This window comes from Siniperca chuatsi, linkage group LG2 (genome assembly GCF_020085105.1).
Source record: "Siniperca chuatsi isolate FFG_IHB_CAS linkage group LG2, ASM2008510v1, whole genome shotgun sequence".
Lineage (NCBI taxonomy): Eukaryota > Metazoa > Chordata > Actinopteri > Centrarchiformes > Sinipercidae > Siniperca > Siniperca chuatsi.
The window spans coordinates 16,734,100-16,756,182 of record NC_058043.1 but is presented as its reverse complement, the minus strand read 5'-3'; the positions used below and the strand labels follow the sequence as shown (position 1 = coordinate 16,756,182).

General features: G+C 38.1%; 1 protein-coding gene and 1 long non-coding RNA gene across 3 annotated transcripts in view; both read left to right on the top strand.

Moving 5' to 3' along the window:
* Nucleotides 1–14,672, top strand: part of LOC122861432 (voltage-dependent calcium channel subunit alpha-2/delta-2-like) — a 44,811-nt gene extending 30,139 nt beyond the window's left edge. For both annotated transcript variants that reach the window (XM_044165821.1, XM_044165831.1), the window contains 25 exons: nucleotides 1,449–1,498; nucleotides 1,685–1,774; nucleotides 1,892–1,957; nucleotides 2,518–2,592; nucleotides 2,705–2,779; nucleotides 2,976–3,047; nucleotides 3,273–3,344; nucleotides 4,603–4,664; nucleotides 4,797–4,873; nucleotides 4,959–5,019; nucleotides 5,100–5,197; nucleotides 5,287–5,377; nucleotides 5,489–5,551; nucleotides 5,674–5,777; nucleotides 7,138–7,236; nucleotides 7,435–7,526; nucleotides 7,624–7,671; nucleotides 8,539–8,610; nucleotides 9,221–9,373; nucleotides 9,473–9,525; nucleotides 9,782–9,837; nucleotides 10,236–10,359; nucleotides 10,472–10,581; nucleotides 10,700–10,782; nucleotides 12,088–14,672. In XM_044165821.1, coding sequence (XP_044021756.1) covers nucleotides 1,449–1,498; nucleotides 1,685–1,774; nucleotides 1,892–1,957; nucleotides 2,518–2,592; nucleotides 2,705–2,779; nucleotides 2,976–3,047; nucleotides 3,273–3,344; nucleotides 4,603–4,664; nucleotides 4,797–4,873; nucleotides 4,959–5,019; nucleotides 5,100–5,197; nucleotides 5,287–5,377; nucleotides 5,489–5,551; nucleotides 5,674–5,777; nucleotides 7,138–7,236; nucleotides 7,435–7,526; nucleotides 7,624–7,671; nucleotides 8,539–8,610; nucleotides 9,221–9,373; nucleotides 9,473–9,525; nucleotides 9,782–9,837; nucleotides 10,236–10,359; nucleotides 10,472–10,581; nucleotides 10,700–10,782; nucleotides 12,088–12,183 — 2,042 coding nt within the window. In that variant the 3' untranslated portion in view covers nucleotides 12,184–14,672. The remainder of the gene's footprint in view (nucleotides 1–1,448; nucleotides 1,499–1,684; nucleotides 1,775–1,891; nucleotides 1,958–2,517; nucleotides 2,593–2,704; nucleotides 2,780–2,975; nucleotides 3,048–3,272; nucleotides 3,345–4,602; nucleotides 4,665–4,796; nucleotides 4,874–4,958; nucleotides 5,020–5,099; nucleotides 5,198–5,286; nucleotides 5,378–5,488; nucleotides 5,552–5,673; nucleotides 5,778–7,137; nucleotides 7,237–7,434; nucleotides 7,527–7,623; nucleotides 7,672–8,538; nucleotides 8,611–9,220; nucleotides 9,374–9,472; nucleotides 9,526–9,781; nucleotides 9,838–10,235; nucleotides 10,360–10,471; nucleotides 10,582–10,699; nucleotides 10,783–12,087) is intronic.
* A 5,237-nt stretch (nucleotides 14,673–19,909) lies between these two features.
* LOC122884183 lies at nucleotides 19,910–21,463 on the top strand. The gene is made up of 3 exons (XR_006379836.1): nucleotides 19,910–20,045; nucleotides 20,990–21,031; nucleotides 21,157–21,463. It is a non-coding gene; the product is annotated as an uncharacterized LOC122884183 (long non-coding RNA).
* The last annotated feature ends 620 nt before the right edge of the window (nucleotides 21,464–22,083 follow it).

Genomic DNA, 22,083 nt, shown 5'->3' with positions numbered 1-22,083 from the left:
TTGGACTTCAAAACATTTGTTCATAATGGCTATGCCGTCCTGCGATGTGCAAAGCATCAACAGGAAGTTGAGCTTGTGTATTTTTAGCTTAGCAGACCATCTTTAAATTCATATCTATAATAGCCCCACTCAGTCCATACTTTAAAAGTCTACTGTATATTTATTAATCAATGCTTAGACAAAAGAACAAACAAATAAATCACTGAGCCTAATGTACAGTACAGTGCACTGATCCTACTAATGGGCCTGCCTATCAGATCTGTGAGCAGACCAGTGTTGGTTCTCACAAGGCTCTGTTTGCATACGCAGAGGTCAGTTTTGCTCGTCTAGATCAAATTTGCTCTCGGGCTGAGAGCTGACATCGATCTTCATAGGAGAAATCATGTTTGTGACCTAATTGCACTCAGAAAACTTGCCTTTTGTTCACACAGAGCTGGTTTCTCTTTCATATTTCTGACACAATAGGCTGGATTCAAACTGAGGGAGAACAAGTTGTATCTGAGAGGGGAATGCCCTTTTATGTCATCAGATTATATCCATCGGATGACCTTCATAGCCGAAGATGGCACATGCAGTCCGTGGATTATAAATAATGTGATTTTATAAAATGCATAAATCACACAATCTGAGTTTAGCACCTTATAAGACGATTTCTGTTAAATTCTAGTATACATAAAAATAATCATTGGATTGCATTGTAGAGCTGAAACAATTTGTCGATTAATTGATAAGTAAATCAACATTAAATGATTCTGCAACTGTTCTAACTATTGAGAAAATGTTTGATTAATTTTTAAACAAAAGTGCAAAACATTACCAAGTTCCAGCTTCTCAATTGTGAGGATTTGCTGCTTTTCTTTCTCATATATGATTGTGTTACTGAATATCTTTGGGTTTTGGGCTGTTGGTTAGACAGAAGAAAACATTTTAAGACACTATTCTCTGACATTTTATAGCATAATTTATACCAAATAATTAATAGATTAATTGAGAAAATAATCAGCAGAGAAATTGATAATAAATATAATCATTAGTTGCAGCCCCATTGCAATGATGGTAGCAACTTGGAAAATTAGGAAACCTGATCTTATATTTTTTTAAAAGCTCACACAGAAATAGTTTCCTATGAAGCAGATTCTGATAAGAAATTAGGAGCTTTTAGGTGAGACTCGCAGCTGATCTAATGTTCTTGACTGAACTGTGCAATTACAAATACAGATACCTCAGTTTTAAAGCTCAGTGGTATTCCTCTTTAAGCTTCCTATCTGTGGGAGTTAAGTGGCTGAGTCACTGGTCTAGTAACATCTAGTAAAATGTGGAAAATTTATGAGCACCACTCCTGTGTTTTTTCTGATGGCATCACTCACATATGCTCTTCCTCTCTCTCCTCTCTCTCTCTCTCTCTCTCTCTCTCTCTCTGTTTGCCTTTTTTCTCTGTCACTTGCTAGGTTACTATTTTGAGATCCGTTCCATCTGTGCTATAAGGATTAACACCCAGGTGGGTTTGTCTAGTGCTTCTGACACAGCTGATCCCCGTTCACTGTTTCTAATTTTCCTTGTGGCGCTCACTCCCTCTGTAGAAACATCTACTTCCATTTGTTTGCACACCCATTCTCCCCTTGGCCTGATGTTGTTGGTCGTTTTTGAAGCTCCAGCTGGTCACGTATCTCTCTTGTTTTGTCAGGAGTACCTCGACGTGCTGGGACGCCCCATGGTTCTGGCAGGCAGCGATGCCAAACAGGTTCAGTGGACCAATGTGTATCAGGATGCTTTGGTGAGACTGCATGACCCTCTTGGCTGTATGTGATCAAATATAGTAAATGCATCAAGCATTTATACACACAGAATATATAAGCTCATAATTTATATGATTTGTCTTTGGACTCTGTAGGGTCTTGGCATGGTAGTAACTGGGACTTTGCCTGTATTTAATCTCACCATGGATGGAAACTCACAGGTAACACAACTGGTTATAGTTACCTTCTCTTTTTGTTTACAGCCTTTCAAAGGCAGAATTTAGCTCTGTTGTATAATATCATAGAATACTAAATGACTACCAAGAGTTAGATGAGAAGATCGATACCACTCTTATGACTGTACAGTAAATATGAAGCTACTGCTAGGAGAGGGTTATCTTAGCTTAGTATAAAGACTGGAAATGGGGAAACAGCTAGCCTGGCTCTGTCCTAAGGCAACAAAATCTAGCCTACCAGCTCTGCTAAAGCTCCCTAATAAACACGTTATATCTTTTTTTGGTTAATCCACACAAAAACTGAGGTGTCAAATTGACATGTTTTGGTTTTGATATGTGCCTTGACTTTTTCTTGGCCTGGTGCAGTGACTTCTTGGTGCTAAGCTAACCTGCTGCTGGCTCCGGCTACATATTTACCAGACAGGCACGAGAGCGGTATCTATTGTCTCATCTAACTTTCAGCAAGATAGTGAATAAGCGTATTTCCAAAAATGTCAAACTGTTCCTTTAACTAGCTGTACCTACTGTTGCTTTTGTCTGATCAGAATCAGCTGATATTAGGTGTCATGGGAGTCGATGTGCATCTTGATGAGATAAAGCGACTAACACCACGGTACAATGTATGTACATCACATTAGCACCATTATTAGTCACATTTTTCTTCATTGCACTTGTGATGGACAGAAAAGACTCATCACTGCTATTTGTTGCTTTTTCTTACTTCCTCAACAGCTTGGAGCCAATGGATACATATTTGCCATTGATCCAAATGGATATCTTCTGCTTCACCCCAATCTTCAGCCAAAGGTGATTTATATTTAACCTGCCAAAACATTTTCTACTGCGGGTAGCAGGGAGGGGGAGGCATATGAATAAGAATGCACATCCTTAAAAGAATGTGTTTTTCAAATTATGATTATTTTTTATATAGTTTCAGTAATTATGATGCTGATATACCTGTTCTACATTTGATGTTAATGTATTTTTCTCACACGACTCTCAGCTCGTGAACCTCCCTGAGCCTGTGACGCTGGACTTCCTGGATGCAGAGGTGGAGGACAGCAACAAAGAGGAGGTGAGCACTTAGTTCCAAGTGGAACTGAAAAGTTTTCAGGCATTTTCTGTTTATTGCCAATGTTTATCAAAGTTATTACCGGGCCAGTGAACAACATTATCTGCCTCGGGACAATCTGCCTACCAGTCTGCAGTTCTGTGCAGGTAACTGAAGGCCCACGCAACATGTGTTAGTAACATGTGTGTGTGACTGAAAAAAACTGCTTTGTGTTTTTTCATTCTTTAGATCCGGCGACAAATGATTGATGGAAGACCAGGTGAAATGCAGATCAAAACTCTTATCAAGTCGATTGATGAGGCAAGTAAATTCTCTTTCTGAATAGCTTCACATATTTCACCTCTTTAGTTGGACTGTATCAGATCTAATCCAATTTGCCTTAATGTCTCAGTTACAATACAAATGGTTACCATTAAATTTCACTCAACGGCTTCATTGTACAGATTGTGCACGAAAACTCACAGATTTACAATGCTGTCTAGTAGGTCCATGAAACATGCTGCTCAGACATTTAAAACAAGTAAAATTCAAAACATGAAATATTACTATATCACCATAGGGCTACTTTCTAGGTCAACTTTGTCCTACTATACTGCACATAACTCTATGTTGAGTAAGTTTCAAAATCCAAATCTTTGTAAACCTGCTGTTTTGGCTTATTTATCAGACTGTGACAGTAATGTAATGTAATGACTGTAGATTAAGATGAGACACATAACCAGTATGGAGTTCCCCCAGCCCACATGTTCGAAGTGTCCTTGGGCTGAGCTGTGCCATCGGTGTGTGAGTGTGTGAATGATTAGTTAGTTTCTTTGGACTGATGACCAGTTTGCATCTGTCATCAGTGTATGAATGTGTGAATGTGATATGTAGTGTCAAGCGCTTTGAGTAGTCGGAAGACTAGAAAGGTTATACAAGTACAGTCCATTTGCCATTTAAGCAGAAAGTCCATCTGCAATGCAATAAATAATATGGGCATTTAAAGTAATCATTTTCAACTTTTACTATGCATTTATTTCCAAATAAGTGGTTTAACTGTGTTAAAGGCACAAGTCTTTTTTTTTATACTATCTAATTTTTTGACCATTACATTTAATTAGAGTAAGTAGAGTAAGTCGTTTTTTTTCTACTGATTATAGTATTATAGTATATTACAAAAAATACTGGTGGAAGATAATGGTAACAATGTCAGAAAACATTTATAACTTTTGGTTATTAAATTTAGGTGTTATCTGGTGATAAAACCAATCCTATGTTGAATGTTTTGGTGTGGCACCTCTTTAATTTGGATCACAGATTAGGCCTTTAAATTGAGCTCTGTAAGCATAGTGTTCTGTGGGCTCAGTATACAGTTGCGTCCTAATGTCCAAAATTACAAAGAAGTTTTGAGAGAGATTTTGCTGACATGAAAGAGGAAAATTACAACGCTAAGACCCAGGTAGTAAAAATCCCAGTCACACCTCCACAAAACCATATTACACACGTTACATAAAGTCAGAGCAGTTAAACTGTAGCCTTTTGTTGACTGAAGTGAACTCAAATGTCTCCTTTACTGTAGCAATACATTGATGAGGTGTACAGGGGTTACACCTGGACTCCTATCAACGGTACAGATTACAGGTGAGTCATTACAATGTTTTGAATTACAAATAATAACCAACCAGCTGTGGCCCGATGAGGACTGCTGGCCAGGTGGAACACCCTTCCTCTCTGTGTCTCCTTATTCATATGTTGGGATGCCGCCACCTGCAGTCTTGGTCTGGTATTACCCCCCTACAACGAATACTACATCCAGGCAGACCTGAGTGATGTGATGCTGCAGCTACAGTGTGAGTACAGGGAGATTCTGTTTTATTAAGATGTAGCACAAAGACGAGATGAAAAAACTAACATCACCCTCTGTCTCTGTTACAGATATGCAGTCGTTGCTGCCCAGCTCCTTTGAATCTGCAGGACACGTGTTTCTGGCTCCAAGGTGAGTACCATTTCTCTTTGCTCTCTTGATTTCACACTTTCTCTATCTGTTAGTGTTCATTCTGCCCTCCGTTTCTCCAGGGAATACTGCAGACGTCTGCATCTTTCTGACAACAACACCCAGTTTTTGCAGAACTTCCTCTCGCTCATGCTGGACATTTCCCCAGAATCTGATGAGTGTGAGTGTGTCAACAACAGTTAGTAGTTTACAATATCTGCAACTGCTGCAGCTACACAAAAGAGATAATATATTTGTTTTGTGTCTCAGGTGACCAAGGCCTCATCCACAACCTGATTTTGGATTCTAGGATTATTGGGCAGCTGGCATCTCGCGTTTGGAAGAACAAGGACCTGAATTCGTGAGTCAACTTGTTATTGCTTTACAGCATTCTCACACGGCATCCACCATGGTGAAAACTTGCCTTTAAGAAAAAGACACTTTGTGGCTAAGTAAAAACAAATTGTTACAGGTATGGCTTCCTGGTTGTATTTGCATCCACTGATGGAGGAATAACACGGGTTTTCCCCAACATGTGAGTAAGATTAATGCACTTACTAAAGCAGAGAAAGATATTAGTAATCCCACAGATATTCTGTCTATAACCAGGTTTTTATTTTCAGAAAACATTTAATTATTTGTGTTATGTTTGTACAGAGCTGCTGAGTTGTGGGATGAGGATCCTGAACCCTTCAATTCAAATTACTACAGACGGAGCCTCGACAACAAAGGCTACATGTTCAGAGCTCCATCGAGATCCTGTGAGTAATTGCGCAACACATCTTAAAGCGGCTATAATCAACATTTTTACAATAACAATGGATCAAATGACTGTGTGTATGTGAAAGGGGTCACTTGTAGTGATAAACCCACAGAGAATTATCACCTATCTCTGCAGTTCCCATAAACACTACAGAGCTTTTTAAGATCTTTCAGTTCAATGTTTTGTTTTTCCAGCCTGCGACTTTACTGTTTTAGTTCACTCTCACCACTCTCATAGTGTCGTTTTTGGTTGCAGCAGGCAGCTGTTTTCAGTAAAAAAGACGGTGTAGTCCCTCATTCATCCAGGAGTGTTCTATCGTAGAAAAGGTTTCAGTCGTAGTCATCTGGACACTGTTTTCAGAATCAAGACGTTTCGGCTCCCATCCGGAAGTCATTCTCAATTGTGAAAAAATGGGACGGGAACTAGAAATTTAAGCTACACTGTGTTACATAAGCCCTGCCCTCAGGAAGGAATCTGCCTGAGTATCTGTTAATAGCTAGTTTCACCTGAAACTGACCTAATACTTTCCAAGATGGCCCAGTAATCAGTAATCAGGCCTATACAGGCCTATCAGTAAAAAAGCTCTACAAATCCACTGTACACTTCCTGCCCACCACTAAACAGCAGACAGGCAAAGGTAGCGACTAGCTGGTAAACATAGCGGAGCATTTAGCAGCTAAAGAGCCAGATATTTCCTGCAGGAGTTGGTGGAGATACAAAAAAGAGACCAGAAACAAGACTCCAAATGAATGATAATGTTGCTCCGAAGCTGCTGGACGTGTAAACAAGCAACTGTTTGCTAACAAGGTAACACACAGCTTGTTTCCGCTGTCCCTAAGTGGCCAAAAAAAAACAAACACTAAACATTGTTGCAGGTTTAATGTACTAGACTTCAGGTCATCAAATGAGACTGAAGTGTAAATGTTGATTTAGTGATCATTTAAAACAAGCTTGACCTTTTTTTCATGTTTCATCAGCGAATGGGACTATCACAGGTCATCACATGACATGATGGGTTACGATCCCCCCCATATATGACCACCTGTTATCACTTGATCAGCGCTCCAAAATTTGGTCATGTGATGACACCTGAGCCAGTCCCATTCGCTGATGAAAACTGTGAGATGTGCTTGAAAGCTCTGAAAAGGCTTGTAAGTGGACCTTATAAATTGAGATTATTTTGTTGACATCATCTCAAGGTCAACAATGAACTTCAATGCTCAAGTATTTGTCAAACAACTGCAAAATTATGGTTAATTTCAGTTAAACATTAATTCAAAATGATAAATTCATCATTCATCCGTGTGTGACTTTAGACCTCACATCAGTTTTTTTTTTCCCGTTTTGTTTCTGAACAGCCTTGGACGACCCCGTAGGTGCAGAAAACGGCACCGTTGGAATTCTGGTTAGTTCGGCTGTAGAGGTTAATTTAGGAGGTAAACTGCTCAAACCTGCAGGTAAGAAAAATACTTTAACGTGGCAAACATAATGTGGTATCCTGTGTTTAATGTGGGATTCCCTTGAATGTTCTTTATCTAAAATATTTTTCAGATATTTCGGCTACCTCTGTTATTCGGTGTACTCTTCTTACCAAAATGCTGATCTCGCCCTGTTTTTCCTCTCTTTGCTCTGATCCTGTGGATCTTGTCACTCAGTGGTCGGAGTGAAGCTGGACTTGGAAGCGTGGGTGGACAAGTTTAAGATCCTGGCCAGCAACGTGTCAGACAGTCGACAGGGTTCACACAAGGTACAGGACAGTGCCACTAATTACTAATAATCACTAATGACTGCATTTACTGTGACAAAAGTGACATTATTGTCTCATTACACATGTTGTTTAACAGTGTGGACCATCCAGAAGTTGTGAGATGGACTGTGAAGTGAACACTGACGTAAGAATGTTTTGTATTTCATTCTCACATTAACACAACCACTAGACTGTAGCAGACCTTCAGAGGTTAAATCTGTTCTAAATACTCCTGTGATTATTAAATTGGTCTGTCACTTAGAGGAAACAGAGCTGTTGTTGTCAACTCACATAAGAGGAACACTTGTAAAAGCTGACATGTCCAGTGTAATTAACAAAATCCACAGTGCTGCCTGTTGTGTGTGATTAAGATTAAGAGGGTGTTTCAGGCCTATTAGCTCAACTTGTACCTTGTAGGATATTACACTGTGAAACATCTCCCTCTTAACCAGTTATTTAGTCAGATATTGAGCCCTAAAATCTTAATTTAAAAAAAAAGGCAAAAAAAGAAGAAGAAGAACTCGGCCCTTGGGGAGACATTATTTCATCAGTTTCTTATACATACATACATATCAACTTGTTTAAGTAATTGTCTTAAACTTTGATAAAGCTTTGACTTGATATTAGATCAGCGATTTGCCTTATTGTGTTCTGACATTTAGTTACTTGAAAACCTGGAGCAAGTCTACAGAAACGACCACTTTTATACACAGGCTTTGACTAATTGAATGCTTAATTTAAGACCAAATGACTCATAAGAGTCAGTGTTTTTTGCAGTGTAATATATTTTTATATAGAAAATATTGATGTACTCTACCTTTAGCATAAATGAAGACACATTATAGCTTTGGTTTTCAGTTTTGCCTGCAGGTTTTTACTGTCTGCTGTCTCCTCTCATAAGATCATGTCAACCTGTATATTGAGATTTTCTGTGTTCTGCTGCTGTTAGGTGATATAGTAAAGAGTTAAAAATACTGCTCACTTGATGTAAACTGTGCTGCGTTGTCACTAGGACCTCCTCTGCTATCTCATTGATGATGGTGGGTTCCTGATTATGTCCAATCAGAGAGATCACTGGAAAAAGGTACGCCTTTGTGTGATAATGTGCTTTATCTTTTACAGTATATTATCTTATCTATTATCTTTTATCTTACCTGTATTATAGTGTATTATATTTTTTGCTTAGTACTTCTATTCCTGTGTGCACTGACGTGATAGTGAGCTGCTGGAACAAAAGAGTTTCCCCTCAGGGATCAATAAAGTATTTCTGATTCTGATCTACTGTCAACATTTAAAAGTGATGAAAAACTAAAGGTATACAAAAGTGTGTTTTCAGTGCATTCACCTGGCCTAAATATATCCCCAACTAATCCTTTTTTAAATTTGTAAGCAGATGTGAATTAGTTTCTGGGGTTTTGATCAACGTAGTTGTTGTTCATGATGTTATTGCATCAGATTTTGTATGTTTGGTTTCAAAAATAGTTTTTTGTTACAGGATCATGAAAGTATTTAACTCAACTAAATTCAGATTAAATCATCGCAATTGCCTTCAGTTTATACCACTTCATTTCAAAAACTCAGAAACAAGTAGAAAACTTAAGTAAGTTTATGTTAAACCACTGTGTTGTGCTGTTTCCCTGATGCACTTTCTTTTCCTCTCTTTAACTGTCTTTCCTTTCTTTCATCAATCACAGATTGGTCTTTTCTTTGGTGATGTGGACCCTTACCTGATGCATGCACTCTACAATAACTCAATCTTCACTCGGCGTCAGTCTTTCCACTACCAGTCTGCATGTGAACCAGTCAGCAGCAGCCACACTGGTGCAGCACCGAGGGGCATCTTTGTGGTAAGAGACGACCTGCAGATTTTAGATTCTGGGACATTTTTATAACTTGTTTTAATATGATGGAAAGCTCTCACCTGTAACTACTCTCTGTTTCTGCAGCCGTCCATTGCTGACATCCTCAGCTTGGCCTGGTGGACATCTACAGTGGCATGGTGAGACTTTGTTTACTGCAAATCAAATGACACCAAGAGCATGTGAGGTGCCCTTTAAAACAATCTTAATTGTGTACAGACTTCTGCACATGTAACCAGGAGGGCCTTTTTTTTTCTTGCTAGGCAGCTGCCGCTCTGCCCTTGGTTATTTTTAGCTCAATGTTACTGTAGCTGTGACATGTGTTTACTGTTATTTATTGATGTTTAAAGATTGTATTTCATTCTTTAACAAAGTGCAATGTGAACACTTTTACAGGTCTGTGACCCAGCAGCTACTGTATGGACTGGTCTACAATAGCTGGCTCTACCAAGGTGGATTTGTGCATCTTAACACAATCTCTGTGTGCGCCTATAAATATCTGCGTGAATTTATGGATTCAGGATGGGGTTTTTTAAGGCTCATTACTTTCTGCTTTTATGTTGAGAATTATACAAATTAGATTTAAAAAAAGTCACTTCAACAAGCAGCTCATTTGCATTTTGTCCTTATTTTTCTCCTCAAACACCCTTTACCATAAACATGTTCTGACCTCATTAAAAAGGGATTTTGTTAACAATGAAGTGTGTTCTTGCAACAGGGAACCAGGAAACAACAACATTTAGATGAATGTGTATATAAAATATGGGTGAAAATCAATTTAAACCAAATGATTCTCAGTTAAAAAGCTGTTATAGACAAAATGCTAAATTTGGATGTGTTTGTGTTCTAGATGATGTCCTGGTAGAAGGTTTTGAAACAAAGGAAAGCAGCTGTGTGACCATCCAAAGCCAGTTCTACTTCACAAACACCACCAACTCCTACAACGTGCTGCAGGACTGTGGAAACTGCTCACGGTGTGTTTTTCCAGAGCGTCAGCAGAATATGTTTGCGGTGTGTTTGTGCTCATATACCTGTACTGTACACACTGTATGAAGTTGGCTAAATATCCATTACTGTCTCCCATAGGCTGTTCCACGCAAAGCGGATAGAAAACACCAACCTTCTCTTTGTCGTCGCCGAGACACTCCCCTGCAGCTCATGTGAGATAGAAAAATTGACACAGGTCAGGACAGAGTGTATCCTTTTCATGCTCACACACTCTGCGGTGCTTTCATTTGTTCTGAAGGTGGAAATCTCATCGATCTTGTGTGGCAGATAAGTTCACTGTTACCTCCCTTAACTAAAAACAAACAGTTCAGGAGGAGAATCCATGTGAAGTACTGAGCAACGCCCGATATCGTAAAGGCCCGACTTCCTGCTTTGACTACAGTGCCTTAGTGAGTAGATACATTATAAGTATGGCATTATATTTGTGCCTCAGTTTTTGAGCATGCGATGGGACATTTTGAGCACAGAAAAATATTTTTTGTAAGCACATTAACTATATTTTTTAGAGAAAGTATTACTTTTAACGTACAAAAATCTATTCTGTATTCAACACAATTATTTGCAAGTTTGTTATTATCCACATAAGCACATAATGATCACTCTCTCTCTCTTAGTGTCCCTGTTCTGTGCACTCCCATTATATGAAATTCTACTTGTAGGTTAGTCTCTCTACCGAACTATGTTGGTTTGTAGCTGGCTAATCTCGGACAGATAAACAGTAGTTAACTAAGCTAGTTGGCTAACTTGATGATTCCAGCTACACAGCCAAGGCATTATAATCATTAATGAAGTTCCTTAAAAAAATCACTTTAACTGCCACTGAATTTAAATAAATCTAAATCTAAGATGTCATTTCTTAAACAGAGTTTGCTAAATCTAATTTTAAAAGCACGGTAGTGTATAGCTGGCAATTATCAAGTTAGCCAATTAGCTTACTTAGCTACTGCTTATCTGGCAGAAGTTAGCTGACTACCTACCAAGATTGGTTGCAAAGCTAATAAAGCACAGATTAAGTTACTACTAGAATTTCTTAGAGGTTCATAAAGTGAGGTATGTAACCAAAACTGTATAAACTATGTGTGGCGGTGGTGTGCCTGCAGTGCGTCCCTTCTTTCCTGGTAAACCTGCCATAATGCTTCATCAGAACTGCTAGTTGGACGGTTAGGGTTGGAAACCCACTCCCCGCACACCATTCTGATATTGGGGGTGGGGGCTGCGCCCAATGATTTCTGTAACTTTCCCGAAACTGACAATCTGACAGCTGTGCGGAGGTGAGAAAGGAGCCAGGGTTTGAACTTTTGAACTCCTTCTAGCTCTCTTTTTTCATCCTTACACAACTACTTTTGTCACTTTTCATGTGAACTATGGAGTGCAACACTATTAATGTCTTCCAGGAGAGTCTGAAAATGTGCAACGTTATCCAACACATTTAAACAATAGCACAATAGCAATTTAATGAGCACAGAATAGAGTTTTGTCTGCGCAAATTAAATTATTCTATGCGTGATAATAATTTCTCAACAATATATAATTTATATGCTTGCAAAAGAACGTATCTGTGCTCAAAATGTCCCATTGCGCGCTTAGAAATTCACAAATTCCATTTATGAAGTGCAAACACAACCACAAGAATTTTCCTAATGTACTAGTGATGAATCATTTGCTCTGGAATTTATTGTTAATTCTCGTTGCAGGAAAACACGTCAGAGTGTGGACGGGGTCATGCTCTGCAGTCCTCCATAGGAGTCCTTCTCTTTATTCAGCTTATTCTGCCTCTTTTTCATCTCTGACACGTGCAAACACTCTAACTGACATCTTTCATCTCTTTGGGTTTAGGCTCGGATCTACTGAAGGTCAGATCCAACAGCAACTGTAAAATTCTTCGTTTTTGATCTACAAATGGCCCAAAGCGCATTTGTGCTTCGTGGAAAAAAAACGTGGATCAGCTCTTAGTGTTTCTTGCCTTACTGCTTATGCATTTGTTGGTGTTTCAGGGCTTGAGTGCAAAATATAGGAAAAGGATGTGTTGAGTGTGCATGCTATTTAAACTAGAACAAGCATGTTTAGCATTTTTGCACACAGGCTCAGCCATGTAAACAATCACCAAGACATCAGGGAGGCAGCTGAAATGTACTTTTAACGGGCCAATAAATAATCACCCAGCTGGAACAGATGTCAATCATAATTTTAGGTTGGATTGTGGTGGTGAAATTATAAAAGATCTAAAAACTCAGTTTATTTGCTTTGTGGTAAATACACCATGGTGGAAGGAAGTATTCTACAAGTAAAAGTCATGTATTCAAGATTTTACATAAGTTAAAGTAGAGAAGTAAAAATACTCATTTGACAGCAGAATGGACCCTATCGGTGTTATCTCTCCGTATCATGCATTATATTATCAGATTATTATTACTGATGTAATAACATGTAGGCAGCATTTTAATGTTATAGCTCGTCAAGATGGAGCTAATTTTCCCTACTTTGTATACTGTTGGGTAGTTTTATCTATAACAATCATTTTAAAAACTCAGCATATCTGGCGTATTGCAGCATTTCTTGGCGCCTCACTGCCACCTGTAGATCAGTGGAATAGTGTGAAACCATTGGCACCAAAACGGGGACCCACTTACAAAAACACTGCTCCATAGCACTACTAGTGGTCAGAAACTCCACAGGGAACCTTTAAGTAGCATAAAATGGAATTACTTAAGTAAAGTACAAGCAACCTCAACACTGTACCCAACTACAGTGCTTGAGTAAATGTACTTAGTTACTTTCCATCACTGAAAATACAACGCTGCACTAGCCACCACATGCCCAGGGTGTTATTCAGTGGAGCTCCGTAACGGGCTGAACACAGCTTAGTGATACAACAACTTTGTAGAGACAGTTTTCTGAGTTTTTAGATCTTTCATTGTCACTGTGGCTCATTAGATGAGGCCCACCTCAACGGTTAACTGTTTCTATGGATTTACAGTTTCCCTACAACTGCTGGGTAAAGCTATCCAAGGCATTTACACAACTGAATGAAAATGTAAATAAATAGATAAGATAAGACTCCCTCCTGTAGTTTGCTCAGACGCTGCTGCTTCTGGCAACGTCTGCTTTTGTTGATTTTGTGAAATTCAAAATGAATTATCTTCGCCAGGTTTTATTTGCATGTCTGATCCTAGTAAATGTCTTTGCACATAAAGGAACTCCTGCACCTACAGCAGTTTTTACATGATAGTAGATCCGGGCCTTAACCTCACATTCACTTCAGTGTCTTTCAATCCACCTCCGACCTTTGCCAAGACAGTTTCAGTACTATAAATTGTATCATACATAACAACGACCCAGAATGACTTACCTCTGTCGTCTCAAGTACGCCCTGTCTCTTAAATCGTTAAATCTAACCAGATTTCAGACAGAATTTAGATGAAAAGTATCTCCCCCCAAAAAAATATTTTCTTAGAGCACTTTGACTTATAAGACAACAGATGAGAAAAGCCAGTAAGATGAGAAATACCAGTGTTAGACCTCCAGCAAGATTTGGTGACTTTTCATAACATATCAGTGATGAAGTGTCCATGTAGTTTCATTGGATTGTTTAAGTCAAGGTTTGTTTTGCTGAAATGCTCCCACAGAGACTCGGTATGATCTTGTGCTTCCAGGTGATAATAATTGATAAAGGGTGTAAAATCAGACAAAAACAGACCAAAATTATCAAATGTCAACAGTGATTTTGTTACAATAATGTAGTAGTGAATCCTCCAAAAACCACTGCATGGTTTAGTGCAATACTGCTGTGATAATCGGATGCTTTATTTTAGCAGTAATTATGACCATTTTAAGTCATTTACATGCTGTGTTATCTACGTAGTCTTATAGCACAAAACAAGCGCAGACGTCAGTGTGTGGCCGACATGTTTTTAAACGTATTACATCAGTTGTTTGATTGAAGGGAAGCGCTCTGTCCCTTTTTTTTGTATCTTGTATCGCCACTATTTGTCAAATATGAATTTATGCACTTATGTATGCTTCTATATGGGGAATGTAGCTTCTGAACAGCTTTCTGTGTTATCAGTATGTGATGCTTTTTGACCCTCTGTTGAGATTCCCCTGATGTCTCATTGAAAGTGATGATTGACTGTGGCAGAATGTTTTCATTTTACCATGCAAACCTCGTCATGACAGTGACATCTGATTCAACTTTCCACAAAATTACGAAGCTGTAAGACTTTTAGCAATTTTGTCAAAATGAAATGTCTGTCCAATATTGTATGTATGGGCAGTTTGGCAAGTTTTGGACAAAAAAACAATTTATTTAATTTATTTCAGGTTTAAAACTCTTTTTGTTCTGTATGATTTGATGTGGAAACAAGCATACAGGTTTAATATTAACCCCATAACAAAGAAATAATACACACAACATATATTGCAACATATATTTTCATTATTCTGCCCATTGTTTTCTCTATTAATCAGCAATTGTTGTTTTGATTATAAAATATCAACAAAAATGCCCTTCACAGTTTCCCAGTGCCCAAGCTGACATCTTTAGAAGATTTGTCCAAATCCAGATATAGTCAGTTTAAAGAGAAGAGAAACAGATAAAATCATCAAATCCTCACACTGCACAAGCTTAAACATGCAACTGTTTGGTATTTTAGCTTGAAAAATGACTGAAACGGTTAATTGACTATCAAAAAAACTATCAAAATAGTTGCCAATTAATTTTCTGAACTATTCAACTAATTGACTAATCTTTTAAGCTGTAACGTATATTTTATGTATAAAGCTTTGTACTTGTAGGGCACACAGGTCATACACTTTATTTCAAGTGAGCAGGGTGTTCAGTAGCCTTACAGGCTGTTTTCACCAAACTTGCCATCTATTGCTTCATTTGAAAAACAAGGCCACAGCATGTGTGATGTTAAAACACATTAAATGTGTATATTATTGTGCTGTATTAAAGATCCCCTTCAGACATGAAAATACTCTGCTTAGAATAATAATTTGTGTCTGATGTGGTTTTTCCACAAAAAAAAAAAAAACCTTATTAAAAATCAACTTCTTCTATCTCATATTGTTTAGTTCAAAAGTTTAGCTGCTGGACACTTTTGGACTCGAGGGGGCCTTTAATTAAAGGTGCTATTAATAACATTGATAACATCCAGCCACTAGATGGCATACTCCCCCTCCCCGCTTCCACTCTAGTGGTTGCCAGTTTGTTGCACAACCTGCATATTTCATGGACGAGTGGAGTGAGACTCAGACTCAGTCTATCAAGTGATGAATCTTTCGTGATAGAGTAATAAATTAATTTTGCAACATATAACTAAACATTAGCTATAGATTTAGGTTACTAAACACGGTGGTGTTTCATGTAACGTTATCTATGGTAATCTTAGGGATATGGCTAACTAACCCTTTTCCCCATTATTTAATAGTTACAGGGGCTCTATATTGCAACATTACCGTAAAATGAAATTTCAATCATCCTTACACTATAAGACATTAGGTAAATATTTACATTTTAATCCAATCAAAGAGTACAGTACGTTGTAGGGATGCTATTAAAACCCACAATGCTCGACATTAGATAGACAGCTACAGTAAAAGTTAGCTAGCGTTAGTGTTAGCGTTATGTTCACCGCTGTTATTTTTCTAATTTTGACAAATTGACTTGACCCGGTGACAATGCATTAGTTAAGGCTGTAAGGACTATGCCTGTCGGTAGTTTATTTTGTTTGAATATGCAGATTTGTAATTTTATGAAATTTTATACCACGTGATACCAACGTCGTTATAGTATTGGCTCACAAGCCTTGTTAGAAGCAGGAACCAAACGTCAGACATCTCACACAGATAAAACATTCATTTTGGACCCTTCAAAAAGTTTAAAATGATTAATTCACAATCATAATAATTTTTTTAAAGAAAAGTGATACTTTTATTCCGCACCTTTCTAAAAGCTCAGTGGATGTTTTTTGTTTTTTTTATATTTGTCTACATAAGTTTGGTGAAAACAGCCTGTAAGGCTGCTGAACACCCTGCTCACTTGAAATAAAGTGTATGACCTGTGTGCCTTACAAGTACAAAGCTTTATCAATGTTATCAATATAACCTTTAAAATGAATTCTAGTGAAGAAGACTGAACAGTGGTAGAGTCTTTGTAACCTAACAATGTATCACTGTCTTATTCTTTAAAAGTTATGCATGATAAAATCCCAAAAACATTTTCTCACAGTGATTCATCAGCCCCTGGTGTCTTTTTGTGTTATCATTTTATCCGGTTAAAGCGTTAATGGGGGATATTTTTAAAAAGCTTTTTTGAAAAAACGTTTGTAAAATGCTGTTTTTCTCCGTCTGCCTGGTGTTCCACCCTGCAGTGCCTTTGTTGCACTCATTTTGGATGGCAGGAACATTTGAATCTTAGACGTGGGGACGTTCATCCTGCAGGCCGTGTGAAAGACACACTCGAATTTAAAGGGTTGCAATGGTTCAACTCTAAATGGACTTCTCGGTCAGGGAACGAAAATGCTCTTCATGAACTTATGAAACCTTATAAAGGAGCACAGCACAGTTGTGAAAGAGCACAACAGAGGTGTGTCGAGCAGCTGGCCTCCCCTCCTGCCTTCTCACGGAGAGATGTTCGTGAAAATGACGAGAACGAACCCTGCTGCCCGTCTGCTACGTGTCGTTTATCTCTACACTGTGGTTCAGCCTCGAATCAAAGCACAGACACTGTCCATTTTCATAGATTTTACTTTATCCCCTCTGCACACTGTATATTCTATATTTGAAGGCTGTCGGAAACATGTACTTTTCCATTAGGACTGACTGAAATGAGCGAAAGTTTATGTACAGTAAGTAAACCTACTGTTGTGCATCTCTCTGCTGTAGCTACCTGAGCATGGTGGGTGACTTGGAGAAGCAGATTAAAGCTCAACACTGTTTGGAGACCTCAGCAAAAACACTGCTTTAAAAAAAAAAAACGGGGGAAAAAAAACAGCTTTTACTCTGAGACCTGCAGTATTTAGGTCGTATTGCTTTATTCAAACAACTGTTGTACATTGAAGGAAAGACAATGAAGGAAAGACTCTTTATAGCCTACAATATATTACTACTGTTGAGGTCAGTGTTGTAGTTCCGTTTTAAATTACCGGTATTTATTTGCATGATATTTTGAACAGATTTGTGTACATAGTCTGATGGATATTTATTTACATTCCTGTCCACACCCAGCTCTCCAGCACTGTGGGGAGTAGCAAGGGCGCCCTCTGAGGCCTCAGAGCTCTTTGCTGTGTGTAAACGAACGAAGCTGAAAGTTTGACTTCAGTGAAGCCTACAATAACTGTCAGTGTTTGCAATTTATTTAAGTGTTTTGCAGCAAGTAAAAGCACAGAGACATTTAGAGTTATGAGCAACATACTGCCTGATTAAACTTTTGTCATTTATTTAGGAAAAAAGTAACATAAAAACGCTGGAAACGACTTATGCATTTAAAGGCTGTATAACAAAACAAACAAGGCTGTGGCATGTGTGGGGACACCCCTTTATTAATTAACTTTGTTTATGAAATAGATTTGTGTTGCTTATTTAATTTGATTATGTATTTTTTTATTTGTTTATTTATTTGGGTATTGTGAACAATATTTGTACTGAACAGAAAGGAATTGAATGTGTTTGAAGCTTGCGTGGGCACACTAAGCAGTTTACAAGAAAATTGCAAAACAGACAAAGAAAACATATATACTGTATGTTTGTCCTTTTTATTTACTGAGTATCAAAAGATAAGAATGTCGATGTTTTTGCTGTAACTTTGCTTTTCATTTTGCTGACATTGTCGTTTACTCGGGACAGTTTCCTCTCTCTTTGTGCCAGTCTCCAATGCCACCTCATTTTTGTACAGACGATGTGAAGCAGTCAGCAAAACATTAAGGCTAACTTTGTAAAGATTTTGTCAGTCACATTACAAAATGGATATTTAGATGTTTATATCTTTGGTGATTAAATGCTATTGATATTTTTCACTTCAGCTCTGAATTGTTATTGTTCCTCACTGATCTTTTATTTTCTAGAGCAATCATGTTTGTATTTAAACCGGCCCTGCACACATGATTTCACACTTTCTAGAGCAATCATGTTTGTATTTAAACCGGCCCTGCACACATGATTTCACACATTCTCACATCAACATAACATTTAATACATTACAAGGGTCTTCAGTCCAATCTGGGGGGGATATTTTATAGTAAGAGAAAAGTACATAGTAACTAGTTTTGTCTGCAGGTAATAAAAACAGATAAAATAGGTAGTTAACTCCTGCAGTGCACTAAAAAATTAAACAGATTGTTTCTATTCTCCAAAAGATATTCTCTATTCTAATACTAAGTGATTATTTTTATTATTTATTAATCTTTCAATAATTTTTTTCCACTAATCGTTTAGCCTATAAAATGCCAGAACATTTTTAAAATGCCCATCACAGGTTCCCCCAGCCAAATGTAACGTCTTCACATTGTTATTTTTTTCTATTAACAGTGAAAAACCCAAAGATATTCAGTTTACAGTGATATAAAACAGAGACGCTGCAAATCCTTACGGAACCAGATAATGTTTGTAATATTTTTTGTTTGATAAATGATTAATCGATTATCAAAATTGTTGGGGAATAAGTTTCTATCGACTGATTTCAGCACTAAATGAAAAGATGTTGTGGCTCTTTGCTTTGTTCTTCCATGGCAGATTAACAAATGGCTGTATTTCCAGATATTTTACATGAAAAGTTGGATGTTTTTGGTTATGTAGCAAAAGAAATGTGGTGTTAATGTGATCAAAAGTGACCTTTGCCCTCTGGAATCCTCAGCCACAAGACAGATGAGTGAGAAAAGTTATTTCCATTTTGCCTCAGGTTTCTCTAAATGTTTAAAGGCTTTGGGTTTTGGTGTGCCACTCCAAGATTTTAAGTGGCCCCATCTGCCCACCCCTATGAAAAATTTCTGGGGGCACCACTGACAGTAGGTGAGATTCTCAGGAAGTCAACTATGTCCTGGCACTTTACCATAGGTTTACAATGAATTGAAGCTACCGTATCACTCCAGTACATTTCCATTATCTAATGCAGAGAGACTGTGTTTCTGTGTCAGCTGTCGAGGATTACATCATGAGTTTGGGGTGGCTTGGTGAGGACCAGAAAAGAAATCCAAAAGTCAAGCAGCTTGCATGGTTAGTCATGTGCATTTGCTCATAATGTCAGTCAGTAAAGATATCAAACGGTAAGCTGAGGTCTTCAGAGGAAAGACGATATGTCGCTGGCCACTTCCACAGACACAAAAAGCTCTGGACGGGGGTTGTGGGATGTTTTGGCTCCTCTGATTCACCAATAGTCCTGCAGGCCAGCTGTTCTCAGTAGTCTTGTTTGGATTAGGTGATACCTTCTATCCAGCAGGCATAGTGCCTTGTTATGTGGCTTAGAGAGAAATACACTGTCTGATTTAGCTATGAAATCAGACCATCAGTGTTTGGCAATGCAGCTTGAATCTTATTGTCATTTTAATGCATCATGTGAGGTATTATAACCAGCAGACCTCAGAGGCTCGTCTCTCATAAACTGAACAACAGAGACACTGAACAGATGAAGCATTCAGGAGAGAAGAGAATTGATGTAGGTCATGACTTTCTTTTGGGTAAAACTGTTTTTAATTACAATTTATCAAAGAGGAGAACTAGAATTTATTGTAGCATCAGATGTTGTGTCCAGTTTTTATTTGTCTTATTTAGTCTATAGTCTAGCAATTTGCAAACTGTGATTAAGTGTTTCTGCATTATACGTAAGAAAGCATATTTCTTTTCAAGACTAAAACAATATTCAGCAGGTTGTGAGTTTCAAAAGTATGGTCAATTCTACACTTTTAATAACTGCTACAATACTGGAGGCAACTGATAGCTTTGAACCTTTTTAGGAATTATTTATGATAAAATACTTGAGATACAGTGATGTAAAATGACAAGGGTAACAGTACTGAGAGTTAAAGCTGGTTTCTTTATGTGAATTCAATATTTCTCTAACATGGATACATTTACTTGGGAGGGGCTCTGAGCAGAATTTAACCTCTTTGAGTTATTCAGAGAAAAATACTACTGCAGTATACCATACTTACGTTATATGGAACTCAAAATCAAAAGGGACCAAAAATTGAACTACACAAATACTTGTAAAAACCCAACTGTGTGTGCAGTAAGACAATAACATGGCAGTATAAAGTTGTGTTTGGTGCCACAGCTTAATGAGCAAACAGGTGCACCGAGTTTAGTGGTGGGAGAAAGGCAGCTGTCATTTGTCACATTGTTAATGAAATGGCTCCCCAAAGAGGAAGCACTCAGTACTGGACTGTCGTTTCAGTGGAACTGAAATTCATTTGTGGAACTTGTTTTTCTTCTCTGCTGTCTGGAAGAGCAGTGATGCAATAAGCAAAACACACTCCATCTTTATCTTTACACTTAACTCCCAATTTGAATATATGATTGACTCTTACAGTTCAGATTAGTGACATGAGAATCTGATTGTGTTGTTAAAGTGTGTGCTGAATTTTGAGCACTTCATCACAGGTAGACCCGCCCAGTGGTCAAGGTGAGAGGAACCCTGTACAGGTATGTGACAGATAATGATGATGTTTATTTTGAATTCATTACCATAAAATGTTGTGTTATAAAGATGAAAGCAAGAATATTTGTCCCAACTTAAAGCTGTAGTTATCTATCTGTTTCAATTACAGCGTTCTTGCTGAGAGTTTGGGGTCTCCGCTGGTTGACTGCCAATCTCATGGCGACGACATGCCTCCAGGAAGTTACTACACCCAGCCAAGAAAAAGTCATGCAAAGGCATTGAACCCCCATAAAACAACAACGTGTCGTTTGTACACTTCGGTTTTTATACAAGTTAAACAACTGAGATCTAACGTGTTAATTATTGAGCTTTAGAGGTGCTGGTAGGTGGATTTTGTTTCCGTTGGACAGAGCCAGGCTAGCTGTTTCCACCTGCTTCCAGTCTTTGCGCTAAGCTAAGCTAACCGGCTGCTGGCTGTAGCTTCATATTTAACATATATACATATATACATACAAACAACCCTGCAGTGGTATCAATCTTCTCCTCTCACTCTCAGCATGAGTGCAAATAAGCATATTTCCCAAAATGTCAAACATTTCCCTTAAGGCCTCATTCACTGCAGATCTGATCCCTTCCTCATGATTATGAGTAACATTTGGATACATATCCATATTCAAGTGAAATTACTGCGATTTTTGCTCCACAGCAGTTTGGTAACTCAGATGCTTATTTAACTTGTTGCTGTTGGTTTTGTCTCATGACTGAAATGCAGTTACTGTACATACTGTAATTGTTTCCATGCGAATGCTTAGGCACAATGGCATCAATGCTGTTTGTCCCTCATTAACAACATTTCCTTTGAATAATTAAAATGTAGCAAATAACATGAAAAACGAAGAATGTGCTTTTTGTCAAAACATGGCTACTGATGGCAACTTGTGTTTAAGTCAGTGAGATTTGTAGATGCAGATCCCAGGCTGGGCAATAAGACACCCAAACTCAATACCATGACATACTTATCTAATGTTTGTTTTACTACAAAGGAGTGGGGGTTTTTCAGTCCTCAAGTGTATCAAGAAACCCAACCTGCACTTTT